We start from the raw sequence: 16212 nt of genomic DNA on the forward strand, positions 1-16212 counted from the left end.
TAACTCCTCTGCTAAGCCGGGTCTTAGCAGGAAAAATCAAACTATTGCCTCATCATCTCATAAGTCCTCTGCTAAGCTGGGCCTTAGCAGGAAAAATAAAATTCAATGCGTCCACCCTCTAACTCCTCGGCTAGGCGATGCCTTAGCAGGAAAATAAAATTCAACGCGCCCACCCTCTAACTCCTCGGCTAGGCGATGCCTTAGCAGGAAAATAAAATCAACACCTTCACCCTCTAACTCCTCTGCTAAGTCGGGCCTTAGCAGGAAAATAAAAATTCAACACCTCCATCCTCTAACTCCTCTGCTAGGCCGGGCCCTAGCAGGAAAATAGAAATTCAACACCTCCACTCGCTAACTCCTCTGCTAGGTGATACTTTAGCAGGAAAATAGAAATTCAACACCTCCACCCTCTAACTCCTCTGCTAAGCCGGGCCTTAGCAGGAAAGTAAAAATTCAACACCTCCACTCGCTAACTCCTCTGCTAGGTGATACCTTAGCAGGAAAATAGAAATTCAACACCTCCACCCTCTAACTCCTCTGCTAAGCCGGGCCTTAGCAGGAAAGTAAAAATTCAACTTCTCCATCTAACTCCTCTGCTAGGTGATTCTTTAGCAGGAAAATAAAATCAACACATCCACCCTCTAACTCCTCTGCTAAGCCGGGCCTTAGCAGGAAAAATAAAAATTCAACCGCCCCCACCCTCTAACTCCTCTGCTAGGTGACACCTTAGCAGGAAAATAAAGAGTCCACCTCGTCATCCTCTAACTCCTCTGCCAGGCGACGCCTTAGCAGGAAAATACATATTCTCCACCATCACCCTCAAACTCCTCTGCTAGGCGACACCTTAGCAGGAAAATAAAATTTTTCTCCTTCACTCTTCTCCTCTACCAGGCGATGCCTTAGTAGGAAAATAAAATTTCTCTCCTGCCCTCTGCTCCTCTACCAGGCGATGCCTTAGTAGGAAAATAAAATTTTTCTACTTCCCTCTCGTAATACAACAACATTCATGAACTGAAAAGAGGAACCTGATTTTATTGAATATCAACTGATAACGTAAGACAAATTCAGGAACGAAATACATCAAAAATGAAGTAAAGATATTCTCTAAGGTGGTAAGCGTTCTCAGGCCTCTTTTAGAGCTTTACCCAGAGTTTCCATCAGTAGCACCCCCCGAGATCATATGAATCATCTTGACCTCGACCTTCCCCTCTCTGCTCCCCGACCCTCTGATTTATCCATGGAGGGCCTTGACCACGTCTAGGAGACGAGCGAGACCTCTGTCGACTCCTGGATGAGGATCCTTCTCGTCTATCCCGCGAAGGCAATCTAGCACTGCTCTTAACCCTTCGCGACTTCTCCCAGCTCTCCTCGGGCTCCCTCACCTCCGTCACCTCGTCACGACTCCTATCCAGAGGAACATGTGATGAGAATTGTCTTCTGTCCCTAGCTTTAATCTCATCTCTTTCCCCTGCGCCCCTCTTCCTTCCTCCTCTCTCCGCTCCCTCAACTCCACTCCTCTCAGGTCGCTGCTCCATTCTCTTATGCCGCTGGGCATCTTCAAGATTTATATATTTCTCAGCTCGAGCCAACAGATCATCATAGCTCGACGGAGGCTTCTTGACCAGCGACTTGAAAAACTCCCCTCCTCTAAGTCCCTGGGTAAAGGCGCTTATCATGATGTCAGGAGTGACCGCTGGTATTTCCAACGCTACGCTGTTGAAGCGCTGGACAAACTCCCGTAAAGTTTCACCCTCTTGCTGTTTCATTACAAACAAACTCAAGTAGTTTTTTTGGTGCCTTTTGCTACTAGCGAATCGGTGCAAGAAAGCAGCTGAGAAATCCTCAAAAGAGCGTATGGAGTTGGGCGGCAAGGAATTAAACCATTGTTGGGCTGACCTCATCAAAGTGCCCAGAAACACTCTGCACTTGACTCCATCTGAATACTGATGCAACAGAGCTGTATTCTCAAATCTCCCCAAGTGTTCCTCAGGGTCTGTATGTCCGTCATACTCTCCAACGTTTGATTGTCGGAAATTCGGAGGGAGCCCTTCCTCCAAGATGGCTAGTGAAAAAGGGCTTCCTCTCTTGGGTACCGGCGCCCTGCTTCCCACCTGCTCCCTCAATCTCTGTATCTCCTTCCACATCTCCCCCATCTCACTAATTTCTCCACTCTGAGGTGGTTGCGTCTCTTCAACCCTGCTCTGGTGGACTTCAACATTTTCCTCACGCTCCTGACGATGGGCCCGTTCCCCAGCACTCATAGACTCTTGGTTCCTCCTCATGGCCTCATCTACTGTACGGGCGATGAATTGACCCAACTGTTCCAAGGTCAAGTTTCCCACGTTCTCATTAGGACGGGTTTGCTCAACCCTCGTCTCGTGACGGGGCTGCTCAGTTCTTGTCTCTTGACGAGGTTGTTCCTGCCTCGCCTCAACATGAGACGGTTCGGGTCCCCTCTGAGGACGCGATGACGCTGAGTTAACTCTTCTGCTTCCTCTCTTGCCTACCATCTCTACGTCTCAACTCAGATTGTTCCCACAGACGGCGCCAAGTGATACTCACGGGAAATTTAGGGTCCGCTCCCAGCAAGTGTCACTAATCCAGACGCGGGTTTGGAAATTACCCTGAGCCTGAAATAACAAAGAAGATAGTTAAGAGGGGGCCAGGAGGGTGTCCTGGCGTAGCCCCTCCGACGCTCAAGTCAGTGACTGAGGATATATGGGGGGAGCAGCTAAGGGTGCTGCTGAAAACAACCTTCCATTCCTAAGCATACGCTCAAACCTGGTATTTATAGGAGAATACCTGGGCTTGTCATGGGCCAGTCACCTGTGGGCCTTAGAGATGGGCCGGGAGTTTGGGCCAGATCTTGATGGGTTTATCCCTGGGGTATCAATAATAATAATAAATTATTTTGGCACTGATAACAGTTATTATTATTATTATTATGTTTATTTAAAATGGATAGCAACGCAGGTACTGCTAGGCAAACCTCTAGGTTGTACTTGGGGATGATTTTGATTGAAGAAGATATTTGATTTAAGGAAGAACATGGGAGATGTATTTTAATTGATATTAATTTGTGTGTATTTGAAATATTACAATTTGATATATAATGAATTTGGATTTTTATCGAATTTTGTTGATGAAACAAGTCAAAAGATTTGAAGTGATTTTGTTTTAGAAATATCAATTGGTATAGATAAATTTATAAGATAGACTTTGTCTTTTCTATGAGTTGTTCGCTGGGTCCATCAATTTGCTTTCCCTGAGTTTGGATACAAAAAGCTTTATTGTAAAAAATCTTTGTATCAATCAACTATTTGAAGGAAATTCTCCACGAATGAGACAGTGATATATTTAAATATAACGATTATAGTTAAAGAAAAACTTTATTGTTTACGGATAAATCGAAACTAGGAAATTATTTTCAGCTGTGAAGGTTCAAATGACGGGTTAACTTCTTCTCCGATCCGGTTACGTTTGTTTTCCCCAAGTCATTAGCCGCAACAATCGCTTAACGAAATTGGATTTCCTATCCCAATTGAATTGAGGTCCAACGATGGATCTAAATTTAATAAGATAACGAGTAATTTAATGTGGTGTAAATCTATAATTTTAAGAAAATATTAGTTAAATAAGTATTACGTAGCCTGGGATCAAATGAAAATAATTCTTAAGTTTCAAGAATACAACCGACAAACACTTCATCCCATGACAAATATACAAGCAAAATCATGCGGATGTGCAACAAGAAATTTGGACTTGTATTAATGTTTCGGACATGAACTTCACTAACCTTGATCCAGCATAAAACTAGTTAATCATCCGACACCCAAGGACCTTAAAATTAAAAACAACTCCATGTAAAAATTATGGGGACACTTTCTCACCGTTCCAAATATTATACAATCAACAACAATATAAGAAATACGTACAAGATAAATTTACTGCCCGCAGCTGAGGCATCTTAACAGATGGATAACCTTGAAATTTGTTCCTACACGACCCAATTAATCCAGGATTATGGTTACATATCTCATAGTTTCGAGGGATGGCACAGAGATCAAGCTTGGTGCCAAAACGTGAACTATTCAGTGCTTTTTATTTCATTAATGTTCACGTCTGTGTTACCTGAGTTCTCGTCTTCCCCATTCCTTCCATCATCTAGCAATTGAGTCGGAGGCTCTAATTCTTTCTTGAATTCATCGGCCTCTTTCGCGGTTAGGAAGCTTGGTTGATTAGTTGAAGAGAGAAGCCTCGCCCACATCCGGTCAGTAATGACAACATTGTTTTGCCTTTCATTAACACGCTGCATCCAAACAGTTTTTGGTTATGTTCATACGATATCGAATCCAGAACAAATAATTCATGTTAGTCATACTAAGGCGGCCAAAGATATGAATGTTACTCCATGTTCTAGAACGATTCACATAAACTAGAACAGAACATAAAAATAGAAATTGTAAAAAGCACAAATTAAACAGTAACCAAAAACTTCTGAACAAAACTGACTTTTTGTTCACATTTTCTTGTATCATCATATTTTCCTGTCCAACTTTTTTACCACTCCCGAAAGCAACTTTTTCCTGAACAAAACTGACTTTTTGAACAAAACTGCACAATTTACTAATTGAATTAATTTGTAAAAATAGATAAAAACTCACATTGAAAGGAATGTATGTATGCCGGCCATTGACAAGCCCACTAGTGAAGCCAGTGTACCCTGCCATTGCTCCATGAACAGCACTTTGAGCAAGAAGGGTGCAATACACGTTGTCGGATGCGTTGCTAGGAATGGCACGTATCATGTAAGTTGGATCTGGCACCAGATAGTTAAGTTAGTTGCCAATAATGGCAAGAAACTGGATAAAATAATTTCATAATGAGTGTACTGACCAATGTACTTAAGAGTGATTGGAATTTTACGCAGCAGCGAAAAATGTTCCTGTTACAGATGAGACAACCATTCAAATCATCAACATAACTCTGTTTTTGAAACATATTTTTTCCAAACGACATTGTCAAGATAACGCATATAATTGTAATAAAGAACAGCCTGATGAGGGTCTACCTTTATCTTTTGGGAAATCCACAACCCAACATCTTGAAGTAGCTTATTCCCTGAAGCATCTTGTTCATTTTTTGTTGTAAGAAGCTCCTGTCCTGCTCCTTCAGCTATAACAATGACCATATGTCCATTTTCTTTGAGCCTTTTCTCGATGTATTCAAAAAGTCCACCTTTTCCTTCAAGATAAAAGGGTGATTCCGGAATCAAACAGCAGTCAACATCCCGGCTAGCCAGAGTTGCATACATTGCGATAAATCCTGCACCATGAATCCCAATAAGCATAGAAGAAAACAACAATTATGCACACATAAAAAAAAGTTAAATTGCAACAGTAATTGTAAAGCTTAAAGAGGATGTAGCTCATGCTTTATTATGTCTCCACACCACAAAAGGGTGGAGAATGAAGTCATTCAAATAATAATGGCTCATTTATTGCTGATGACTAGATATTGAAGTGCACAAACCCATCTTACCACAATAGCGACCCATTAGTTTCACTACACCAATTCCATTTTCTGCGCTCTCAGCTTCAACATGTGCAGCATTTATGGCACGTTGTGCTTCCTCTACAGCGGTATCAAAACCAAATGACCTGTCGATAACCTGATAACAGAAGCCAACACTCGACTGAATCTTTCCAGAATGAAAAGCAATACGTTCTGTGCACAAAGAATGCTATAAATCAAAAGGCTCCACAAACTCTCAAATAGCAGTGAAAGTGAGTAATCTCAGAAGATATGGACCATTTATTAACCAGAAAATTTATAAGAGCCAGTTTTACTGGATATAGTACTATGATTGGCCTTAAAAAACACAGATTTTGCATCTTGGGTTAAGAAAAGCTGAATGTTCAAAGTTAAAAATCTGAAGCATTCCACGTGAAGCGCCATCTGGTGTTTGTTTTGAGTTAATAACATGTGAGGAACCATTGGAAGAAGTTGTCCAACAAATAATAACTGAAAAGTGATACCGGAATATCATTGTCGATTGTTTTGGGTATCCCAGCAACAGCAACCTTCAGGCCTCGCTTCCTGATTTCCTACGAAAAAAATATATATATCTCATAGTCAGCTCACTCCCCATGAACAAGTATAATCCTTCAACATCAAGCACGTACCACAGAAAATAATAATGCAAATAAACTTATTTTTGTGAAAAAAATCGAACCAGACATCTAATTTCATCAATAAAGCCCATAACAGGAAAATTTACCCTCAATTATGAGGATAGGGGTCAATATCACAATCAGGACAAAATTGCTACCCATTATCTCATAAAAAATTCAACCGAAGGAAAAGAAAATAAAAAAAACATATGATGCAATAAAATGCAATGGATTCTGTTAAGATGTAAGAATGCACACTGGCAACAAAAGAGACTAATATATTAAAATATGAAATAATTAAGTCACAATGTCACACAAAACAACAAATAATTAATAAGTTCATAATAATAAGTAACACGATTAAAAATTTTCAATCATCCAAATCAAGTTCATCTTCTTCCATCGAATTATCAGAGTCCCTATAACTTTCGGACTTGTATTCTTCTTGATCTTCACCACTTTCTTGATCGACATCAATTTCTTCTTCCTCTTCATCCAAAAGATGTGAAATTGGCCTTTTTCTGGTTGTTTTGGATGTAGACGCCCTTACCTCGTTTGAAGAAGACGAAGCACGAGATCTAAAACCATAAATCGGTTCACCAACCCCAGACGCTCGGGGTTGGTGAACCGATTTAGTTACCTTTTCAAGGCTTCACGTGAAATAAGTAAATAAAAAAAATCATTGAAATAAAATATTAAAACATAATAAGATATTAAAGACAGTGGCATCCCTGGTTTGTGTAGTCTGTTATTGTAGTGTTTTTTTTTATGTAGTTATTGTAGTGTTATTATTGTGGTAAAGGCGGTCCAATGGTTTGATATGATTGATAACGTGTCCCACTGTCCCTTCCCTTTAGCTATGGTTTCATGGATTTAAAACATGTGTAGAACTGTAGCTTTATCTAATAATAACATGTGGCATTGTGGCTTTTGTCTGTTCCTCTTGCTATGTATAATGAGTGTACTTCATACCTCCACAGGTCAAATATGTCGGTCTAATTTAAGTTATTGAACAGTAAAAATTCAAATATCAGTAAAATATATTTTTTAAATTTCATTTTTGTATGAATTATATATTTTTTTGTTTGATGGATTTTATATATTTAAACATGAAATTTATGTAAATTACTTCAGTAAATAAAAATAAAAAGATGTGCTTGCATGATATAAAATTTGTGAGAGTAGCTTAAAAAAGTAAAAATAAATAAATAAGATATTGAAAAGATGACAACATCAAGAAACGATACCTGAGCTTCTTCAATAAAATAGTTATTGGCCGCCCTTCTCTCATTCACACTCACGTTGTTGGCTTCTGTGTCTCACACTGCTCTTGTCGGCTGTCGCTTTTATTTAATTTGTGAATGGGCTGATAGGGTTTGGGTTTGGGGTTGGATTGGGCTTTCTAAATTTTAAGTTGCTCTTAAAAAAAACAGAGAAGCTGTTACTGAATTTATAAAAAAAGGAGCAATCTCAGGCGCGCCTAAGGCGCGCCCGAGAACCCTTCTAAGGGGAGCCCAGGCGCTCGCCTGGGCTCGCCTTTGTAAATCGTTGTGCCTGGGACAGCCCCAGGCGCAACACTCACGCCTGGTAGCGCCTCTCGCCTTGAGGCGAGAGGCGCTCGCCTTTGACAACTATGTAACAAACAGATGCTCTAAAAAAGCCAATTAATGGTGCTCTTCAGAGAGATGCTTGATGAATGCAATAAGGCATTTTTAAGCCAATTGTAAGGAGCATACTCGATAGATAATGATACCTCATAGATTACAGATGCTCCTTTCTGGGTGCCATCTCCTCCAATTATATAAACCTGACCAGTAAAACTGTTCATCAGAAACAAAGTGCAGTTCATTATAAGCCAAAACACTAGATAATTCTTATAATATTAAGTAACAGAACCAAAGTGCAGTTCATTATAAGCCAAAAGACTAGATAATTCTTATAATATTAAGTAACACACTTGCCTGGTTAATACCACGGTCCTGAATACTGTCAACAATCTTAATGGTATCATGACCACCTCGAGATGTTCCCAAGATTGTCCCACCACGCTTATGTATGTCGTTCACAACCTTCGGTGTCAAATTAATCGTGTTCTTTGCATAAAAACCCCTATATCCTCCCTAAGGAAATTTGCACAAAAATAACAAAATTAAATATCTTCATTATGATAAAAAAAAACACACGTTAATGATAAACTGATCTTATGAGATTCAAAAGTCACAACAGCAATCAAAACAATGTTTTGAAGGGGAAAACAGTGAACAATAGAGCTATTATCATGATCTAAGCGTCTAAGCGGTGAAAGACAATGCTGAACCTTCTAAAATAGATATCATCACGATCAAAATAATAATTATTCAACTTACATCAATTCCAAGAACTTTTTCGACCCCATACATATAATCAAGGCTGTGCACAATTTCCCTGATCACAGTGTTCAGTCCCGGGCATAAACCGCCACATGTCACAATACAAGCATGCACCTCGTCTGAAGAAAAATAGACCTGCACAACATCGAAGTATCTATCAAAATTTGCACACTTTTCCTGATGCTTGAACACAAGTAGAGTTAACACACACCTTTTCACGAGGCCCAGCTCGCCGAAAGTGTATTCCTCTTGGAGTGTCCTTGTGAACAACAACCTGTAAAGTGATTCATAACTAATGATGGAAAGAAAACAAAAGGTCTGAATCTTCTGGACCGGGTTACACTATTAACCAGAGTTGAAATGGTGAAAATTGTGAAGGTATAAGCTGAAAAATGATTCAGAAACAATTGGCTAGCATTATTGAAGTAGAGTACCATACACAAGCATATAAATTTCACAAATCTCACACCCAAACTCAACGACATGAATTAAAACTCATACAAATTACAGCGGTTTTATATTCCAAACTAGAGAAATGGGAATCGAATAACGATCAATGTATAAAATGACAGTGTCTTATCTTCTTTTTTATTAATTTTTTTGAAGTTGTTAATGATGAACTCTTAGCTTTATTCTATCATCTTTAAATTGACATTGTTGTTTTGCACAATTGTACCCTATCATTCAATGAGCACAATGTTAGCTCGAATTAGTTAACCTACATGCATGCTTTGGGCAAGTTTCAGTAGCAAAATTGGGGGGCAAAAAAGAAAAAAAAATCTGAACGGTATAACTCACCTTTTGGGGGACAGTGTCATCCATGTCAACAAAGTACTGCCTGAAACATCGCAAACAATATATTATCATGAACAAAAGTACGTGGCAAACAAGCGACGAGATACACATATAAGAAAAGATATCAGTAAGTATAACTCACTTAACAACTGAATATGCAGGATTGGAGCGTAGTGGATTAGGATAAGTCTGCCAAAAATCAAGTGACAGCAAAATTAATGACATAAGTACCAAGAAAGATGGATAAGAGATAAGCCGTCCCACTACACTGTCTTTCTAAATCAGTAAATTGATCATTTCACTGATCCATATTGATTTTTTTAAAATAATATTCAACCCAACTTAAAGAATATAAGTGCCGTAACATGTTTATTTATTTAGGCCAATGCCACTGTCGGTACCTTTGTGTGTGCTTGCTTCAAAAGACAGATAGGAAAAATTTACCAATAAATTTCACAAATTATGCTCACTCGTAAAATTGATCTCATTACCTTTTTTAAACATAAATTGCAGTTCACCAGTTAAAAAAAGGCAAACTTTATCTCATATTTATTTATGCAGTTTTAATTCCGCAAATTCCAATGAAATAACTTCACCATGATACTGAATGATTCTAAAACCCAAATTACAACACTTTGATAGTCAACTCTACAGATACCATAAAAGCGTGGGATCAATGATCACAACATCAAATCTGTCCGATTCTTCAACTCATTGCACCAGTACAGCATAAAATATAAATAAAATAATCCTACAATAACATAAAATGGTTACAAAACCAACATTTACCGAAGCATGATCACGCAATAAATACAATCTTCCAAAACATTATAATTTGCGATTACACTTCAATTCCTCTATATCATTGAAAAATTCGGAAGCCATACCACCAAACTAAACTAATCAAATCATAATTGTACAAAGCAGGGGAAAAAAACTTGATGCCGCCACAACATGCATAATCATACATCATAAACGCAAAACAGACATTTTAGCAAAAACTTTGATAGGTTCAAATAGATCTAAACAAGTTCACGCATTCTAGTTCATAATAAACTCACAATAGCAGACACCATGACATTTTAAAACAGAACAATAACGTGACACAGTGAATTCACACATATTACAAACATGATTAAACACAACTAATCATCAATACAGATACAGATGCGCAAAACGAAGCGAAACACATACAGGGAGATCAGATATGTAGTCGGTGAAATGAGGTACATCTTGAAGAACGTATCCAAACTCTCCGGTAACCACCTTCATCTGAAAATTTTTCTCCGAACCCATATTCTCTCCCAAATCTACAGCTTCCTTTGGATGAGAATCAACGTTTCACAAGAACAAAAAAACAAACTTGTACGAAAATAGCGAGTGTTGCAAATGGTATCCAAACATTTAAAAATTGGTGCTTGGAAAGTGGAAAAGATCCTGAGCTTCACGTGGGCCCTTGACTTTAGGGTTAAATTTTATTTCCAGGATTATAATTTTTTTAACTAAAAAAACCGGTGGCGCCACAAGTGGTATGAGTATGGAAGCTTAAGGTACAATAGCTGTTTTAGGTGAATCATCGATGATTCTGGTCAACGACATCCTCCGGTCAGGTTAGAAATTATTAACTTATTTTTATATTCCGGTTACGTGACTCAGCATGGTTTATGTTTTCAAAAATTGTGGTTGCACTTTCAATTAGTCCAGCAGAAAATAATATGTTAGAATTGAAATCCACGATTCAAACTCCATCACACACACGTTCGTGTAAAATACGTATATTATGTAGAACTATAGAATAACCAGTGACGAAATTAATCATAGAGTATGTATAAAATGATATGACATCACTTGATATTTTCGAATGTCATCGTCCAAAACCTCTCTCAATTTTCGGCCACCTTGAAGCAATTCAAGGTCTTGAGCCGCCTCTCAAGTTTTGATCTCCATCGTAAAGTTCTTTTAGTTTTCTAGTGCAAACTAAAAGAGGAACAAATGTTCTAATCGTGGACTTGATTCGAAGATTGAATGAAGGAGTTCTTGAAGAAAGTTCGTAGGGATTTATCAAGAGCTAAATCCGTAAATACCGGATTAATTGGAGCATAGTGATTTAATTCATCAAAGATATAAACGCCTAACATCCTATGAATGTTTAATCTTAAAATCATACGAGTGATGAAACAAATATATTTTGATTGTCAAAAAAAAAATTAAACTTCCAATGCACGAGAAAACCGAGATCCAACCGTATTAAATATGTTAAAATTAATTAAATTTTAAAAGCAATAGGCGTCGGTACAGGGGATTCTATGAGAATTTAACATCCGATAGTACTTTTGTAGAATACAAATACTCGATGGAAAGACTTTTATTTTCTAGAATGAAACAAATGATCACTTGTAAATTCTAGTAAACACTCCCTCCGACCAGCCAATTTTAGAAGTTTCAACTTCTACACACCTGGCATGGAAACATAGCTTCATGCAGCGAATCCAAGTCTTGACAAATCCTGTTACATGTCTCGTATTTAAATATTAAACTAATAAATAATGACTTATAAACTCAAAATATTATTCCACCAAATAGACAATCTTTTGAGATTGAATATCTCTTGGATTTATAACATAACATTTTGAGAGTCGAAATAGCGGAAGGGACAACTTAGGAAAGGACTATCATTGGATTAGTGTCGATAATAATTGAAAAAAGTATAGACTTGATTAAGGTGCAAGATACATGCACTGAATACTGAAAGCTGAGTGAAAGACGTCTATATTGGGCCATCATAGACGTCGGCTTCTCAAGGAGTCGTCAATGTTACATGTCCCCTTTTGAAATATTAAACTAATAAATAGTGACTTATAAACTCAAGAGATTATATAACTCAATAAACAAGTTTTTTTAGATGGAACACCTCTTGGATTTATAACCTAACAAATTCCAACGCCACAAAATAAATTACCTATGCATATTCTTTTATCTCTAACAATGAGACTGAATTATTACTTAAAACTTGTTTTGCCCGCACACACAAATTAAAGTCATGCCATTTTTTCCCCTATTCCTTGACCTCGAAGGGCTTGTATTTTTTGAGACTCTCGTTGATTCCTTGAATGGAGCCGCAGGCTGCAGCCACTGCAACTACAAAACAGACAGAGTTTATGAGTTGAAGACCGAGCCAACTCCATGTCCTTGTTCTCATTTTGGACTTCACAATGTGTAGTTGTATCGGAAAATATACACCCAGAGGCCAGTATCCAATTGCTCCAAGAAGAGCCAGAAAGTCGTTGAAGAAGGGCATCATCATGGCTAGAAACGTGGCAAGCATAACAAAAGAACTTCTCCACACCAGCCTCAAAAGGTTGATGCTACACTTACATTTTGAGTTCTTGCCACTTCCTATGCCGTACTCTTTTGTTACAAAATCTGACTTAGGCCATCTCCCAATGACACAAGATTCGACCGCGCTAAATATTGGTTGTGATATTACCTATGAACAATATATATAGCTCAAATGAGGGAATTTCTTGAAAATAGATCGTTTTTATGGTTCTTGGTTATGACAGATTTTGATACCAGAACAATTCAAGACCTGATATGCTCCAACCAGATGCAACACAATGCATGCATTTCCCAAATAGACCAACCAGAATGGCTCGTAAAATCCAAACCCTGTGAGCATATTCCCAGCCGCATTGTTCCCAAATGCAGCATAACCGAGGCAGCCACACATTAAGTAGAATGTTGTTGTAGTTGCCAATGCCACAATGTTGGCCCTTTTCATCACTTCGTTTTCAGGAGGGGACGCCTTAAGCGTATCCTATAGTAACAAATGTACATAGTCTGATGAGCACAATTACCAGAGTAATTGAAAATGTTTTTATTTCGATTCATTTTACCTGTATTTCAACAAAAACTGGAGAATAAGCGTAAGCAAATGCAATATCACCAAATGCTCTGAACGTTCTCCAGGTTTTATCTGCTGCTGATATACCTTTTCCAACCTCGACTCCGGTTAGGGTGGTCTTTTCTCCTTTTCCTGCAAAGAGCATTATTCTAATTCCTCAAATAGACATGCTTACACGCTCATTTAAAAGTAATCAAAGCGATAGTAATTCACAATTCAAATGCATAACTATGTGTCCTTGAAAGGGAGGCATGAAATGGTTCTCAGATGGAGCAAGGATGGATTGAAACGGGACGTGGTGAAGTGGTCGGTCTCAAATGTTCAAAATTTATGTTTTGATGAGTAAATTTTCGAAGTTTTAAGTTGTCTCCTCGCAAATTTACTGAATCTCCTTATCTGGTCTCGCCTCCCCTGGCCATCGAATGCTGGCCAGCCCGAGCAAACATTTTCTTGGAAACCGAGAATAAATTTCATAACAAGGAAAACTCACCGGAAATTACTTTTGCAAGGGCGAGTCCTACGCCAATAGACGAATACCCAAAAGACATAACAGCTGCAACGACAGAGAGCATAGATAACTTGTGGAAGTTTGGAATTTGAGACAAAAATATTTCAAGAATTCCCATTCCAATCACATATGGATTGTATGAGACACTACACGAAGCTTCGTGGCCTCTTTTGTGAAAGCAGTTCGACTTCTTGATTGCCCTGACATGCGACATTAACAAAAACAAACCATACTCACATACGAGTCAAGTAAATGGTAGAGTCAATCAAACTTATAAACCTCTCTAAAATCACTTGTGGTACCAATGTTGGATCAATACATCTACACCATGACCCAAGTCACCCATAACTTTTGAACGTGCAAACTATATCCAAAAACTAGAGTTAAATTATAAGCATACTCACACCATGCTTATTGATGTTGTGATGGTATACCCTACCACAGCTCCACAAAGGAGAGCATACTGAGCCACTATACAAGCCACATACATCGTTCCACCTGATATACTCAACAAAAAAGATCGATGTTTCAAGAAATCTTTTTGTTTTTGGTAGAAAAGTAAGGTATATAATAGAATGTAATCATCATTACCTAGGTTGTTTTTGATAATTTCTTTATAAGCATAGTTTCGTTTTCCGGTGACTGGAGATCGGTAGCAATCTGCCAGGAAACTGGAAGTGTACAATGTGATTCCCGAAAAAACGAGCAGGGTGGCGACTCCGGCGATCCATCCAAGCTGTGCCATACCCCAGGCTAGTGAGAGGACCCCAGAACCTATAACTGTTGTAATTATGTGTGCACTGGCAGTCCAAACGTTACCTGTAAGGAAGCAAGAATAATGCTAGTTTAAGACATCGAATGGGAATCAAACATAAAAAAAAAATCATAAAATTTCAGAAAGAAGAAGGGCATTTGCTCCTTTTGTTATGGTGGAATATAATGAGATATAATCGGATCATTAGTATTTTTTTGGAGGTCTGGCGCTTTTAAGTTTCTTTGTGCATGATCTTATTCAAACACTTTTTTAATTCCTTCATATTTTAATTGTAATTTTTGTAAAAATATAGATCCATCCCAGGACAAATTAAAGTATGTTTTGTCTTGTTTCTAATAAAAAATTGTTGTTGAAAAAAAATAAACGAAAATTACGGATTGCTGCCGCACGCTGTTCTTCTCTCGCTACATTTCTTTTATGAGAATTTAATGAAGAGAAAATTCAAAAGATCCTTTATATTATGAGATAATATTGGAATTTGTACCTTTGCGATTTTAATACTTGAAGATTGTTGATACGACACTATATATATTTAATATCATGTCATATCATGTTATATCGAAAAAAAACTAAAGTTTCAAAATAACAAAAATACGTCAAGATAAAATATCAGCCAAACATACAAAAACAAAAAACATGGTAATTTGCATCATTCTCTGCATCTTATCCGAGGTAGGAATGAGAAATTTATACTTTTTTCAAGAATATATTTTTCCTTCAAATCTAAACATATCAATTAACACCACCAAAAAAAAAAATCCGCATCATCAAACTCTTCAAAAATAATGATATATATATAATTAAAAATTAAAATATAATGCTTCCCTCACTGCAAAATGTTCTACTCTTTCCCTCCAAATCTCAATGCATGGAGGAGATGGAGGTCAACAAACATGTTTGCATGGGGTGGCCAGAAATATCATCGGATTCTGTTTTTTTTAAAAATTTATTTGAAAAATATATCGTTTTTGAAAACCTCTAAAAACTACCTGTTCTTCTGGGCTTTCCATCATCATCTAATTCTGCATGACTTGCAATTTTCTGAATCTCCAAGGCTGATTCACCAGCCTCAATTTGAATACTTTCATCCACAAACCTCATCTCTCTAATTGATAAATTTTTCTCTAAATAATCTGACGATGTTTAAAACTGGCCATGCATGTTAAATAATCCAACATTTTGGAACTGATTTCACCCTGGTTTATAGGCCATGTACATGAGCAAAAGAGACCTGAAAAAATGTTTAGAAATGTCATTTAATGACTACAAAATTTGTCAAACTTATGCGTGTGTTGGGTTGAAAAGTGATTCTTCTTTTAAAAATGTTCCCTTGAATTAATAGTTAAGAAAGTACAAAGTTAATTGTTTCAAAGAAACATGCATGTGTTGAGTCAATAATATTTATCTTTGGTAGATTGGATTTCCTAGAGGAGTAAAAGTTGACGTGTATCATGGAATTTGGTAGGATTTTGAATTATAAAAATGTGTTTGGCAAAATGAGTTTGATATTTGATAAGATTTCTGAAATCCTTAAAAAATTGACAGAATTTCATGAAACTTCATGAGATTTGAGTTTTAAAAACAATCAAAATATATTAATTTCACAATTAAATTTATATTACTTATAAATTTTAAGTCTTTTTTTCAAATTTTACAAATACTATTTACCGAAAATATATATTGTGAAT

The 16212-nt window shown here is 37.4% G+C and overlaps 2 protein-coding genes across 4 annotated transcripts; both read right to left on the reverse strand.

Moving 5' to 3' along the window:
- Positions 1–3676: 3676 nt before the first annotated feature.
- Positions 3677–10803, reverse strand: LOC140834385 (ATP-dependent 6-phosphofructokinase 6-like). Of its 2 annotated transcripts, XM_073199230.1 has the most exons (15): positions 10532–10803; positions 9480–9526; positions 9341–9380; positions 8754–8816; positions 8540–8677; positions 8135–8293; positions 7927–7980; positions 6039–6107; positions 5542–5671; positions 5072–5325; positions 4897–4945; positions 4665–4819; positions 4132–4309; positions 3936–3997; positions 3677–3840 (listed from the first exon to the last, which is right to left on the reverse strand). In XM_073199230.1, exons 1-14 carry the CDS (start codon positions 10631–10633, stop codon positions 3945–3947), a joined length of 1491 nt encoding a protein of 496 aa, XP_073055331.1. In that variant the 5' UTR covers positions 10634–10803; the 3' UTR covers positions 3677–3840; positions 3936–3944. The 2 variants fall into 2 exon arrangements, with proteins under 2 accessions (XP_073055331.1, XP_073055329.1); XM_073199228.1 differs by lacking the exon at positions 3677–3840 and having other exon boundaries at positions 3867–3997.
- A 1560-nt stretch (positions 10804–12363) lies between these two features.
- Positions 12364–15848, reverse strand: LOC140833497 (amino acid permease 8-like). Of its 2 annotated transcripts, XM_073197837.1 has the most exons (7): positions 15514–15848; positions 14341–14568; positions 14154–14247; positions 13732–13949; positions 13234–13373; positions 12927–13154; positions 12364–12824 (listed from the first exon to the last, which is right to left on the reverse strand). In XM_073197837.1, the coding sequence occupies exons 1-7, from the start codon at positions 15623–15625 to the stop codon at positions 12393–12395; spliced, it is 1452 nt and encodes a 483-aa protein (XP_073053938.1). In that variant the 5' UTR covers positions 15626–15848; the 3' UTR covers positions 12364–12392. The 2 variants fall into 2 exon arrangements, with proteins under 2 accessions (XP_073053938.1, XP_073053937.1); XM_073197836.1 differs by having other exon boundaries at positions 14154–14568.
- Positions 15849–16212: the final 364 nt, after the last annotated feature.

This window comes from Primulina eburnea, chromosome 6 (genome assembly GCF_022965805.1).
Source record: "Primulina eburnea isolate SZY01 chromosome 6, ASM2296580v1, whole genome shotgun sequence".
Lineage (NCBI taxonomy): Eukaryota > Viridiplantae > Streptophyta > Magnoliopsida > Lamiales > Gesneriaceae > Primulina > Primulina eburnea.